This window comes from Pezoporus wallicus, unplaced genomic scaffold (genome assembly GCF_028554395.1).
Source record: "Pezoporus wallicus isolate ANWC-B61680 ecotype Strahan unplaced genomic scaffold, APGP_CSIRO_Pwel_v1 contig_736, whole genome shotgun sequence".
NCBI classification, from domain to species: Eukaryota; Metazoa; Chordata; class Aves; order Psittaciformes; family Psittacidae; genus Pezoporus; species Pezoporus wallicus.
The window spans coordinates 3958951-3973703 of NW_026639744.1; the positions used below are offsets into that span (position 1 = coordinate 3958951).

Consider the following 14753-nt stretch of genomic DNA (forward strand, 5'->3'; position numbering starts at 1 on the left):
CTGGTGGTTCTGTGAATATTTTTTTAAACCGTCAGCAAAATAACATCCCATTATAGGGGAGAGGGATTATACATTGAGCACTGTCATCAGACCCAGGTTACCCTCACTGGTTTATGTGGTGTAAACTGGGTGCAGGGAGTGAAACTCCATTTCAAAGGCACCTTTGTGTTTCTGCTCCCCTGACATGACCTTTGGCAGGGTTTTGGCCTCTCAGCACCACAGCTGACATGGGTTACATAGCACTTCAAACACATGATCTATTTTCCACTCTTTTCCAAATGTTCTGAGTATAAACATAGCAGTCAAAGGCATCCAGCTGGAGGAAAAGTTTAACCACTGGGTTGGTCTCCAGCACTGGTTTTTCTCCATGAAGCCTGTGTCAACACTTGGTTGAGCTTTAAATTGTCTCAGTTTTTGATGGTGTCAGGAACAGAAGCTCCAGTTGAAGTTGGTGACTAATAGAGTAAGGTCAGTGGAGCAAAGTGTCTGAAGTTGCAGGGCTTGTGTTTTCTCTGTGTGGTGTATAAGGTGTCCCCCCTAGTGTGTTGTGGAGAAGGACTTCATCAGAAAATGGTGGCATGCAAGGAGTGCCAAAAGCATGGCAAAGAATCTGAAGCTCTTGTGGTTGGCATAGATGATGGTGCCACAAATCTGTGTTTGATGAATTTAAGGGAAATTTGAGTTTATGTAATATGTACGTGACTTTCTCTTGGTTATAAAGCTAATGACAGTCTTCTCAGTCTCTGTCCTCTCCCCCCGCACACACCCCTCCAACACATTCTTTCTGTAAATATGATGTAATGCTGTGGCTTTGGGTTGAGAGTTGGCTGGAAAGACATGGAACCTTTATTTTACAATACTAAGTGCTTATTAGGACTTAAACCTTGTATATGACATACTGAAATCAAGGCCATAAATATTAATGGAAGAACTAAAACTTTCTTTTTAAGGAAACCTTCAATCTTTCATTTTGGATGTATTGCGTATCCCAAAAAGGCAGAAAAAACAAGAGACATTTTTTTTCACTCCTTTTTATTTTATCACTTCTTTTCTTAGAAAGAAACCTCTTATTGGAGCACTTAACTATGCTCTGATAAAGGCATGAGCATTTGGATTGCAAGCTTGGCTTGCACTCTTCATCCCCATGGACATCCCTGCATTGCTAAGGACGCACCCCTTTACTGGTTTAGCCTGTGAAAATTTTGTATTGTATAGGAAAATTGAGTACTAGGGGACTGGGAATTTATTCAAAAGGTGATAAAAGCTATTCATTTCATAGTGAAGTACTGTAAAGGCCTGGTGCTACTTGTAAAACAACAATGTAGTAAATGCCTTAGCGTTCATAATTCACCAAAGCTGAGCCTTTATCCCCATTCTCCAAAGCTTATAAAATATATGTTTGTGGCTTGCTGTTATGTGCGTGTTCCCAGCAGTAATTTCTTTACTTTATCTTTGCTGTTTTCCTGAGTGCAGACTTTCTCAGACTTTGATGCCAAACTGGGACCTTGATGCCTTAGATGGTAATCTTTCTTTCCCCCTGCACACACAAGACCTTTGTAACTATTAGCTTTGCTGCCTGGTTATCTTGACCTTGGCAGGTCATACAGCTGTATTTCTGCAGACTGCATTTCTAGTTGGGTTTTCTCTGTCCCATTTTTACACCTTATTTCAGCTCTGGTTTTCAGCTGGGGAGAAAAAAAAATGTAAGAATGGCTAATATAGTCTGGTCATCTCTTCCAGCTGGGAATTAATTTCTGTATCTTGCTTTGATTTTGTTGAGGCCTGATGGAGCTATGTCTTAAGACGTATGCTCAAAAACCTATGTGATGCTTAGTTTTCAGTGAAATCTGGCTGAGATATTAAATTAGCTTTCATCACTGAACTTTAATATTGCCTCTGAAAATACAATATTCTGTCCACAGTCCCTTTCTCTTGGGAGGAAAGTCTAAAACTGAAAGCAGTCAAGTTCTAAGCCAAAGTCTGGGGTGTTAAACTAGTTGTATAAATTTTTATTCATTTGCAACTGCAAAATATTTATTGCCCATTTAAAAGGCATTCTGGAAATTCTTTGACCAGTATATACAGGACTTTGGAGCTAGAATTTAAAAAGATGCCAAAAATCATTGTTCTTTTTATCAGAAGGATCCCCTTCAACAGAGTCTGGCTTCCAAAAGCTTGTTACCTTATACATGGCCAGCTAAAATCAAGAGGCTTGTAATTTATTTGCATGTGTCATAAGTGAGGACTTACATACTTTGCCTGCTTTGAGTCTGAATGGACTGAAATAAATCGGTTAGAAGCTTAGAAGACAGAAATAATACAGTTAAAACAAAATCGATGAATAAGTTGATTTGTGTTAGGAAAGGAGGAAGTAAGAGGAAAAACATTTTTAGAGGATTGAGAAGGATAGGCTGGATCAAGCAGGAAGAATTGTGGTAAGGCCAGGCAGAATTAGCTGTGAAAGGAATGAGTTGAAATACATAAAGACAAAGATGTGGAGTGTAGGAAGGGCATGAAGAGACGTGCCAATGAGAGAGGTCAAGCAAAGAGAAAGCGCTATGTGATTGGGCACTCAAGGAAGAACTAGAGAAACATGATTTGAATGTTGGAAGAAGGCTTTGCAAGTGTATATACAAGCATTGATAAGCTGTGACATAAATTTAGCAAGGGCTATTCCACAAAATAAGGTATAAAATATGGGTTAAACTATTATAATAACAGGAGAAGAGTTGATGAATTTGTTGAGCAAATTGAATTATTTGTTGAACAAAGCCCCTGCTAGCAAAGCAGGAAAGATACCAAAACCAACAAAAAAAAGAGGAAAAGAACTGTTTTTACAACATAAATATTATTACCATTTATGTACTGTATTCTCTGTTGAAAATTCCTCTGGTTTACATAGTATAAATGGATTTAGGCTGTGAGGATAATTCATCTGGGCAAAAACTGGTACTAGTACAGTAAGAAGAAAAATAGGAAAGCCATAAACAGTTTCATTTTAATTGTTGTATTCCTTGACACGCAACGGTTTTTAAATCACGGCCAATGTCAGACTGAGATAAAACTAGTCCAGGGTAATGTTTCCAGAAGTGCTGTCCTATGAAACTGCCAAGCTATCTTGCTGAATAACAGTCTCTGATTCTATTTGTTCATCTTGACTTTTTTCTTATAGACGCACTATGAAAATGGAGAATATATTATACGACAAGGTGCTAGAGGAGATACTTTCTTCATAATCAGCAAAGGAAAGGTAAGTTGACACCCTTGGAAAGCACGAGGGATGATGGAAACAATGGTCATGATATGATGCTCTCGAAATTCAGTGCCAGTCAGCACTTTCTCTCTCTCTCTCTCCCTAAGGCACAAATGTTGCAACACTTGACATTTAATTAAACTTCTTGGCACTGTACCAGTAGGGAAGAGTGGCCTGAAGGGGAAAAAAATAGATCTCACGCTGTTTTATGCATGTGCTCACAGCAAACACTTTGGAGTTGAAAGCAGTTGTTGAATTTTACAGTAAATGACCAAAAAGCTCAGTTATTTTTAACAGTATACCCTACAATGCTCAGTGTTTTCTTTGCTAGATATCCCTCTTACAAGTCTGATCAGTTGTCATCTTCTCCAGATTAAATAATAGGAAGCCTGAGAGGTCTGAACACTTTCCTTGGGGAAAAAAGGTCTAAGTTTCTGTTCCACTGTTCACAAGGAAAATATGGGGCTTGACCTCTTTTCCCATAAAATCCTGATGGGATTTTATAGACTGAGGTTTCTCCTTCCATTCGATTTTTTTTTTTTTTTTAGCTGTCCTGATACTATTACACTTGAGAAACATTTGGCTTCTTTCCACATAGCAGGATGGAGATATTCAAGGGAATTCACAGTGATTTCCCACTGCAGGTGAAAAGTGATACTTTGAAAGTAAACACAAATGGATACATAAGCCTGAAAGCAGGCCAACCCCAGCCTCCTGGTTCAGAGGTTTGCACCAAGGCACATATTAACACTGGCCTAGTGTAATTAAGAGTAGCAAACTGCCCATGGCATTCATAGAAAAACAGTGTGGGTGTTGTACTTGCCATGGGGTTGTCTCCCAAGACAGCTATAAGCTTGCATGTACTAAAACGAGATTTTCAGTGTCATCTTCAACTCTTTATGTCTGGGAGCCAGTCTTCATTGGAAGAAAAACATGGTCTTTTGTAGGTGAATAAGAGAGTCATAGACAAGTTTCTTAAATAATCATGTACTGCAGAAATCCAAGTTTGATGGTATTCCCTCATGCCCTTTTGCTTCCCTCCACTCATAAGTAATAAAGTAATATTTCCTGTACTCCCAGAATAAGGACAACCATGATGCATGCTTCAAATCCTTATTTTCCCCCTTTTTAAATGTGCAGAAATAATGGGAGGGTGCACCTCCCTCCTCTGTTGAGTGTTTGAAGCCCTCCTTGCCATGTTGGCCAACCTGTTAGCAATGGTGCTTGTGCCCCACTTGGTCAGGTGGCTCCCATCATTTTCTGGCAGTCTTCAATCTCCAAAGAACGTCCCTTGGTTGTAAAAACCAAATCCCTATTCTTGACATCAGCTGGGCAACTGGTTGTTGACCTGCACCTCCTTAAGCCCTTATACCTCACCTGCAGGGTGGAAGAAAAGTACACCAAATGGCCCTTAGCTATTGCTCCAGAGCCCTGTAGTCCTGCTTGAGATGCTCCTTGGCTTTATCCCTGGCTTTTGCTACTATATCTTACTATGACAGCTGATGGCCAGAAAAAGAGAGCTAAAATAAAATGCACATGAGCTTGCTGAGAAATTCCCAGACCCTCAGCTGGATCCTGGTGGCTTAACAGAAGTTCCCACAGGCACAGTTAAGTCCTGCTCAGTTTTGCAAGCTTACTGATTTGCAAAATATAGTCAGTGACTTGCATAAGATGAACAGAGTTGAAGACTGGTTAGTTTTAATACCTATATTGGGATATAAGAGCTACACAGTGGGTGTAATAACTAATGCATGCAAAGAATACAGCCCAGGATAGGAAGACTTAGAGCCTCAGCAGTGAAATATGGAATAAATAGCAATGAAGTATAAAATTACTATATCAATGTGTGCTGCCTGGGGCTTTCTGAAGCAGGGGCACATAATGTCCCATGCCCCATGCTAAAACCTGACCCAGGCGACTTAGTGAGCCAGAAAAAATGTTTGCAGCGCCCATGTACCTGAGACCTTGTGTGTAGTTTCTACATTCAGCAGCATTACATGGGTATTATCAGCTACAGCTACTTATAAAAACTCTACTTGCCTTTTATGTCAACGCATCTGTAGGGACAGTCAAGTGAACAGAGAAGGTATTTTACATTTCTGAGCTGATCACTCATCTCAGAAATGCTTAGAAAGACTTCTGCTCCTTTTCTTTCAGCCCATGCTCCCTGGAGCATTCTTTTAAGAGTAAAATCCTTTTCCCCTCTTTCTTTGTCAACTCCATTCACCACACTCGACTCACTCGTGGTTTCATTTAGTTCATTTATTTTAGCATGTTTCTTCAAATCCAAGTGAATAGAAATCAAAAGTGTGTTCAAAACATCCTGTGTGCAGAAATATGTATGTTGAATAATAGGTCAGATGAGAACAGCTTGGTCCCTTCTGCTTGCTAAGTGCTGCTGCACCATGCCTGCTCTGTACCTTGCCTTTACCTGGAGACAGCATGTGCCATGCTGTGCCATTGTACACTTACTTTGCCTTTACTGGAGACAGCATGTGCCATACTGTGTCATTGTACGCTATTTTCCTTCTAAAAGCCATGATGTGGCACCAGCCTAATGCCTGATCATATAGGTTCTGTATTGGCACATGGCTATTCAAATAGCTCATCACTTTGAAACACATAGAAATCACGCTCCCATAATCCCTTAGCACTCATTGCTTTGAATCAGCAGAGGTCTCAGAGAAAAGGTTAAATCTGCATTAAAGTTCCCTTTGTTTTCCCAAAATTTTTTTCATCAGTTACAAGTGTTCCTGACTCATCCATTACATGTTCCCTACCCTCATCTGATCTTCAATGAGTCGCTGCAGATGTTAAATGTAGTGTGATGTAGACTAAGCGCTCATTAATGACTCAAACCCACTGGTTTTACCATCCATAAGAGAGATGGGAGAAGGTGCAGGCCACAGTTGTATATTTAATAGTGAAATTAAACTGGAATGTCTTTAAATCTGAAAGGATGTGTCTGACATCACAGATTTTGGCTTTGTGAATTTGCATATGCAAAAGCTCTGATTAAAACTAAACAGCCTGAAAAAGAGAAGCAGATGAGATATTTTCCTGTGTATATTAGGTAGCTTCAGGGAGTTGTTCATCCCAGTGAAATTTGGGACAACCCGTTCTTTGGAAACGCTGTCCCTTTCCACTGACCGCAGGCAGAGACTGGACAACTAACTTTATATATGGTTAACATTGGGAAAGGTGATGCCTACCATGTACTTTTAGGAGGGGTTTGTATTTCACCTGCCTTCTCGTACTGTAAGAGGTATTAGTTACCTCTGATAACATCTGAAAAGGAAGAAATATTTCTCATAGCAGGCATTACATCAAAACATTCATCTTTCATGGAGCCCTTTGAATCCTCGATATGTCATGCCATCCTCAGCATCCAGTAGGCTATCAAGGGCTTTGTCATTACATGGCAGCTGGGATTTATATCCCATACTGGCACAGGAAAACAGAGCCAAGGGTCTTCAGATGATCAATTACTATTTTTCTTCTGAAATAGTTTCAGAAAAAAAGGACCCCCCAGTGGTAAGAAATCATCATTCATGGATATAAAGTCATCTTCCTGTTGTTGCAGTGCCAGCTTCTTTATCCTTGGCTTACACTACCCGTGTTTTTACAGTGGGTAGAAAGTCTGCTTTCCATCAGCAGGACTTGGTTTCTTCTTTCATTGCAAAACGAAAACACCAAAAAATAAGAAGTCATTTTTCTTTAAACTTCAGTGAAAGTGCTTGATTTTTACTCCAGCTGCAGTTGTCCCCTACCTGAATTTGATAGAGTAAAAAAGAGAGGAGGCATGTTTCATCCTGTAGTGCTCCAAATTGTTTTGTTTCAATTATGTCTAAATGTAGTTTGATTTTGTTATTCCTTTCCATTAAGTGAACTTAGTAACACAAGAAATCATGTGAAACAAAGCTAACAGAAGCCTATGCCATGTGTGTGTCTGATACATGTGAAATAGTTGAAATCTATTTCTGCTGCTGACTCCATACAGGCAGTGACTGTGCTTGTGCAACCAACTCCATGTTTAGAGTTAAAACCCTTCAAAATCACACAAATTGCATTTTTGCAAGAGTAGTAGGTACATTAATGGAAAATAACTTCATTTTCTTAGATGGTTGGTTGGTGATGCTGAGGGAATAGTGCAGGACTCTGAGGAATTACATGGTTCCCAGAGGAGATATAGACCACAGCTTTTCCTGAGAGATCCAGGAGATGACAAATCTCTTTCTGAACAAACAGGTTTTATTTGTTAATTAAAAGTTGTGTAAATGCTGGGGGGGTTTGGCCTTTCAACAGGTGAATGTTACTCGTGAAGACTCCCCCAGTGAAGATCCGGTCTTTCTCCGTACTCTAGGGAAGGGAGATTGGTTTGGAGAAAAAGCCCTTCAAGGGTAAGTGCTCCTTATGATGTAGCTCTTACATTGTGATAATTTTTCAAGGACTTTTGCAACCCTCAGAGGCCTCTTACAATTTGGAAAGAGATTTGGAGTGGGTTTATGCTTTTGGAGTCAGGAATTGTTACTTGGTGTTGCATGTTGCAAGGATGACGCACTTTAACGGAGAAATAGTCTGTTCTGCAGTTGAGTGGCCAGATGTATATCTTACTGTGTTTGTAGGCATCAGAAAATAGTTTATCTTTGTATTGTCTTCCCTGACCATTCATTCAAAGGTCAAAATGTTTGATGTTTTGTAAATGGAGTATTTTTCATGTATGGTAATATAATCATGGAGTTCTTGATAGGGTCGATAGCTGAGGGCAGGGCAGTAGAGGTGGGTTTTAAATTGTCTTACTCTGTATATATATGATTTTGGTGGAGGTGGGAATTGTATGCGAGTGACCTGTTCTATATAAACATTTTCCTTTGAGGATGAACTAAAAGAAGTTGTAAATCCATTTTCAACAGGTGATTATTTAAGAAAAATATGTTTTGTTTCCATAGGGAGGAACAAGAACAGGACTAGTAAAATATGCTTTAGGCAGGAATTTAGGACACCCATTCAACTTAATGAACAAACGCTTATACCATCCTGGATGATTATCTCTGCATAAGAGCTGTTTGGCTTCTCTTTGACGTTGTGATCACATGTTCAATCCCTCATCAATCAGCCTTCTTCCAAATAGAAGGTGGCAGAACATTTAAAGGCCAAATATGTCACTTCTTGGCAGCCAAGGAGATGTATCCAGCACAAAACTCGAGTCTTGCCCTTGCAAATCTGTACCTTATTTATAAAATAATAAGGTGGTTTTTAAATACTAAAATGGGTAGAACTATAATTTTAAATTTCCTCCAACAAACGTAAGATAGAAACACTTTCTTATTGGACCCTCGCAGAAACTAGACTCTTAGGCCTGGTATTTTTTTAAACCAGCACAAAATATATTGTGGTATCCACTCTAATAGTGAGAGTAGGCAGTAGTGTCTCCAACAAAATAATCTTTTGAAGAAGACCCATATGGAAATTAAAAGGTTTTCCTGTCTTGCATCCCTCCAGTTCTAGTGATACGCAGCAGCATCATGGTGAGAATTTCTCATCATTTCAGATAGAGGATTTGGGCTAACTGGCTCAGACTGAGATTAATTTTCAATAAATACGTTTCTACATATATTTAAATAGTCACTACATAGTAACTTTGATCTTCCAAAACTAAATGGAAACTTAATTGAGAGAATGCTCTCAACATGCAAGGAAAGCATAATACTGAGATTTTTTGCTAGGGAGATGGCATATCTGAAGAATACCTCCAGCTTGCTAATACACTTGTAGTTCTGTATCTAGATTTAAATTGGATAGTGTGGAAAATAGTGTTGCATAAAGCATACAGCAGCTCCACAAATTGTTAAAAAATAAGTATCTTTCAGGACTGTGTAAGACATCACTGTTCAGCAACTTAGGTAACATTTAGGATGTTCCTACTACTGTAAAATACAGTTCTGGCTGAAAGCTCAAGATAAAATCAAATTTTTAGTGTATTTCTGTTTCATCTTTGGCTAATTTTCCCAAACATTACTAGGACTTGCTTAGCAGTACTTAATTGCATGCTATTAAATCATATTGTGATTTCATATGTTTAGGATATAATAAAAACTAAAAGACATTTGTTCTTGACAATATAAAATAATAGTTGTAGCATCCATTGTGTTGTGCCACACAGCAGGAGAACAGATAACAAATACCTTCCAATCCCTCATAGCAATATGTGTACTGACATGAACACTGGGTAATGATATACATTATTCTGTTTTTTGCTCTCACACCAGATGGCATGTATTATTTCACAGTATCCCATTACACCCTGGCAGTAACAAAACAAGTCATGAAATGATCAGCCACATCATCTTGCAGTAATACTCTTAACCTTCCTGGCTAATTGGTGCCGAGATAGCAGATGCATAATTTACAGTATGTCGATATATAATTTACAGTGGACTCACAGTCAGGTTTGTTTGGTGATGCTTTCTTAATGGGAAAGAAAACATTTTATAAGACTTTATAATAATTACTTCTATCAACAGAGAAATAACAATTCATTCAAATAAGCAAAGGAAAATTACTCAGTGCAGCTTTGTGGCTCATGTACAAAAACTAGCTAATAATTACGGTGTGCTGCTTTGATGGCATCACACAGATGAATGCTTGCACAAGAGCATTTGTTTGGACCATGCCACATCCTCTTCCAGAGATTTTGGTTTTGGAGCATCCGTCCGTCCATCCATCCATCCATCCATCCATCCATCCATCCATCCATCCATCCATCCATCCATCCATCCATCCATCCATCCATCTCACTGGATGTAAAACATGGTTTAGTCTGCAGACAGTCTTACAGAGAATGATGGGAAAAGAAAAGAGGACATAAAAGCAAATATTTAGGAGTATAGGAAAGGATCTTTCTCCCTCAGAAATTGTTTCCCATAGGCCAATTCAAAAGAGGGACAATTTAAGCCATTGCCTCCTTACTGTTACCTTGTATACTGCATCATATATTGCATTTAGATGGACCTGTTGTCTTGAGTGCTGTGAATTTCACCTGGTTTTGAGATCCAGGAGATCCAGACTGTGAGACAAAAGAGCAGTGGCACATGGCAGAGGGATGATGTTTTGGAGAGGTGGCAATGGAGCCCACGTGGGTGAGCAGGAAAGGGATTTTGAAATAGCTGGGGTTTTCTGATGAATGCATTGGCTTTTAAGAAAGGGGATGCTTAATCACTTGGTAGCTTTAAGTCTCCTGGGTAGTGACAAGAGAGGAACAAATTGTGAGAGTAGGCCAGGTTGAAGCTGAAAAGTTGTTTGCCCTGACCTCCACAACGTATATAATTTCATGTATCCATATACAAGTATAAATTCTGGGGTTGCATTGTACTGAAAAAAGTTATGGAAATATGAATGCCACACTTTGATTTCAAGTTACACAAATACATGAAATGTTTTTTGCAAAGATATTTTACACATAGTGAGATGAAAATGGCAGATTGTTGTCAGGCTGTTTTACTGTATTTTTAGGCTTTGAGAGGAGCATTTTTAATGCAGTTACCAGAAGAGGCAGCTGCTTCAGTATGGCTTCAGTGTGGCTGGGACAAAAACAGGGTTATGGAAACACAGTTTTATTTTGAAAACAGCTTCATTTTCTCATTTGGCCATATGAGCTGTCTTTGAAAATAATGAAATTACTTGGTTTTCACTTGGAGTTTTTCATCTTCAGTTGTGTTGATTTATAAATCCACATGGGTGTGTATTTGTGATGTAATTAAGCCAAAGCAAAACCCATATTCAGTTGACTGTGTACAAAACCATAGCAAGGTGACAGCCAGTTTGGGAAGATGAGGGAGACTTGGTGACTGGTATAAATTATTTTAGGACACAGTGTATGAAAAAGGGAAGCCTTCCTGGCTCCAGGGTCATGGTGTGTTGTCTTGTGGATGAGACTGCTATCAAAATGTGTTTGTGGTGCATACGGTGAAGAAGAAATTGTGGTCTTTGGGTTGTGCTCTGCAACAGGGACAATTATAGTGATATTTGAGCTACTATAACAAATTCATATTTTTTTTTTGCTGTCTTCACAATGATTTGAAAATGGTTATGGTAGTACCTATCTCTCATGGGACACAACACATCTTCCTATCAAGAAAATTTGTACTATCTCCTATTTATATCTCCACGTCTGGAGGCTTCTGTGTAGTTATTGTCCCAAAGTTACAGAAATTGTCTCTTCTATAACTCCCAAAAACTCCTGGGATATGTTTTGTGTGCTGATAATTCACAGAACCAGCGAAACACTATATAGCTGTGTGGGTACGAGTGTCAAATGACATCAACTGCTCTACCCCTGTCCATCAGTTCCATAGCCCCATCATAGAAGGCCACCAAATTGGTCAGGCAGGATTTCCCCTTAGTGAAGCCGTGCTGGCTGTCACCAAGCACCTTGTTGTTTTTCATTTGCCTTAGCATGCCTTCCAGGAGAATTTGCTCCAAGGTTTTGCCAGGCACAGAGGTGAGACTGACTGGTCTGTAATTCCCTGGGTCATCCATTTTCCCCTTCTTGAAAATGGGGTTATAATTTCCCTTTTTCCAGTTGTTGGGAACTTCACCTGACTACCATGACTTTTCAAATATGATGGCCAGTGGCTTCGCAACTTCATTTGCCAGCTCCTTCAGGACCCACGGATGGATTTTATCAGGACCCATGGACTTGTGCACGTTCAGGTTCTTAAGATGGTTTCGAATCAGATCCTCTCCTACAGTGGGCCTAAGGTCTTCATTCTCACAGTCCCTGTGTCTGCCTTCCAAGACTTGGGTGGTGTGGTCAGAGCATTTGCCAGTGAAGACTGAGGCAAAGACATCATTCAGAACCTCAGCCTTCTCAAATCCAGGGTAGCCAGTTCTCCTGAGAGCTTCTGAAGAGGGCCCACATTGTCCCTAGTGTGTCTTTTATTTGCAATGTACCTATAGAATCCCTTCCTGTTATCCTTAACATCCCTAGCCAAGTTTAATTGTAACTGGGCCTTAGCTTTCCTAACCTGGTCCCTACCTTCCCAGACAACATCCCTGTACTCTTCCCAGGCTTACCTGTCCTTGCCTCCACCTTTTATAAGCCTCTTTTTTCCCCTCTAAGTTTGCTCATCAGCTCCTTATCCGTTCAAGGAGGTCTCCTACTGCACTTCCTTCTAGTTGGGATGCAACACTGCTGAGCGTGTAGCAGGTGATCCTTGAATATCAGCCAACAGTCTTGGACCCCCCTGCCCTCTAGGGCTATATCCCATGGAACCTTACTAAGCAGGTTCCTGAAGAGGCCAAAGTCTGCTCTCCTGAAGTCCAGGGCAGTGAGCTTGCTGCACGCTCTTCTCACTGTCCTGAGGATATCAAATTCGAGCATCTCATGATCACTGCAACCAAGGCTGCCCTGGAGAGTCACATTTCCAACAAGCCCTTCCCTGTTGGTGAGCACGAGGTCAAGCATGGCACCTCTCCTTGTCGGCTCCTCTATTACTTGCAGAAGGAAGTTGTCTTCCACACAATCGAGGAACCTCCTGGACTGCTTGTGCTGGGCTGTACCATCACTCCAACAGATATCAGGGTGGTTGAAGTCACCCATGAGAACAAGGGCCTGCAAGCGTGAGGCTTTTCCTATCTGTCTATGGAGTGCTTCATCCGCAGATTCCTCTTGATCAGGCGATCTGTAACAGATCCCCACAGTAATGTCTCCCATAGCTATATTACCTTTAACCCTGACCCACAAACTCTCTGTGGACTGCTCACCTGTTCCCAGACAGAGTTCCATACTCTCCAGACTATCCCTAACATAAAGGGTAACTCCCCCTCCCAGCCTGCTGGGCCTGTCTTTTCTAAAGAGCCTGTAACCTTCCATTCCAACACTCCAGTCATAGGAACCATCCTACCGTGTTTCTGTGATGCCTATTATATCATAGCCCTGTAGATGTGCCCACATCTCTAATTCCTCTTATAAAGAAAGACCCTTATAACTTTGGCTGGTAGGAGGGGGAAGTTGGGAAGCACTTTTTATCAGCTGTTGCTAAATGGATCTTTTTTTAAGTGCAGGGTGTTTTGTAGCCCTTTTCCTGCCCTGCACCTGCAATACTGTGTGCGTAGCTTATGGACCATTGATGCGACTCATGACCTCCAAGGACCAGCTGGAATTATTTCATCCATTACATAAGCTGGGTTTTACACTTATTACAAGTGCTGGGTGATTCTAAAAGGTATTTCTGCTATTACAGTGTATTTTCTATCTTTTCCTCCCAGGTAGAACCCTGCCCATAAAATCAGGTGAGAGCTGGGAAGTGTGAAAAGGGGTTTATGGCTGATGGATTTTAACCCATTGCCCAGAAATGCAAGGAATACCAGAAGCTTTTAGAATGTTTAGAAAAGCTGTTGGCAACCCCCTGAAACAAAACCCTTCTGGAGGCTTTGAAGGATAGGAGCTCAGAAGGCCAGACAGCTGGAAACAAGGAGGCAAAGTGACAGTGAGATGGTATAACCATATGTTTCCCCATGGGTTTGGATTTCTTCCTGCAGCCATCTGGCCCTTCCTTGTGTTAGGAGAGGTGATCAGGTGAACCTTCAGTCAGACTGATCTCCTAAGGGAGCACCGTGGCAGTAATTACACCCTGCTAAAATGTTTCCCTATCCTTTCCAGGCTGGCTTCTGGTGTTTGAGTCTTAAGCCCTGGTCTTAAAGCCCTTAGATAGGGCATCACTCTAGCACAGATGGAGATATTGCTGCTGCAAAGTAAATTATGAAATCTTCATCAGGACCTTTGCAATTTGTTTAATTGCATTATTGTAAGCACGTATAGATTGCTGATGTAGCTGCTTCGCTGTCTCCAAATACACAATTTTCACCCTTTATTTCTTCATAAAACATAAGCCAATGTTATGATGGCTTGTGCAGACGCTTGTGGCAAGCGTCTTCATCTGGTTACCAAAAGCTCTTGATGATCTAAGAAGTTCCCTGGCAGGGAAGAGGCTCTCAATTAAAGGACTTATACAAAGTATTTTAAAATGAGCTAGCAGATTGACCCTAATTGGCATGCTTAAACTCACAAAAGTGTAGTTATGCCATCGCCACCTAGCAAAAAAAAATCTGTTCTTTTTTAGAGCTGTGTCAACTTCAACCACCCTCTGTGTAGAAAATGAGAAAGAACCCAGAGGGACAGAACAAGATGAATTGACTCTCATCCTATCTGGGAGTGCTGTCTTGTGACCACTGAAATCAAGGTTGTCTTATGTTTTCCCAGCAGGAATGAACTGATATTGTTGACTCTTCTTGTCTTAAATAAGAATACAGTGTAGATCACACCAGGTGAAACCAAAGGTCCATCTAGCCTGGCGTCCTATCTTTTACAGGAACCAGAATCAATTGCTGAAGAATGCTCTGAACCAGAGCTGGTGGTTTTAATAATTTATAATCCTTGGTGGGGTGTCAAATTACCTTCCAAACATGTGCAGGTGGTTTTAAAATCCACAAACTTCTA

The 14753-nt window shown here is 40.5% G+C and overlaps 1 protein-coding gene across 3 annotated transcripts in view; it reads left to right on the forward strand.

Moving 5' to 3' along the window:
• Nucleotides 1-14753, forward strand: part of PRKG1 (protein kinase cGMP-dependent 1) — a 476628-nt gene that overhangs the window by 360313 nt on the left and 101562 nt on the right. For all 3 annotated transcript variants that reach the window (XM_057415674.1, XM_057415673.1, XM_057415675.1), the window contains exons 6-7: nt 3173-3250; nt 7559-7653. In XM_057415674.1, the coding sequence (XP_057271657.1) occupies nt 3173-3250; nt 7559-7653 (173 nt within the window). The remainder of the gene's footprint in view (nt 1-3172; nt 3251-7558; nt 7654-14753) is intronic.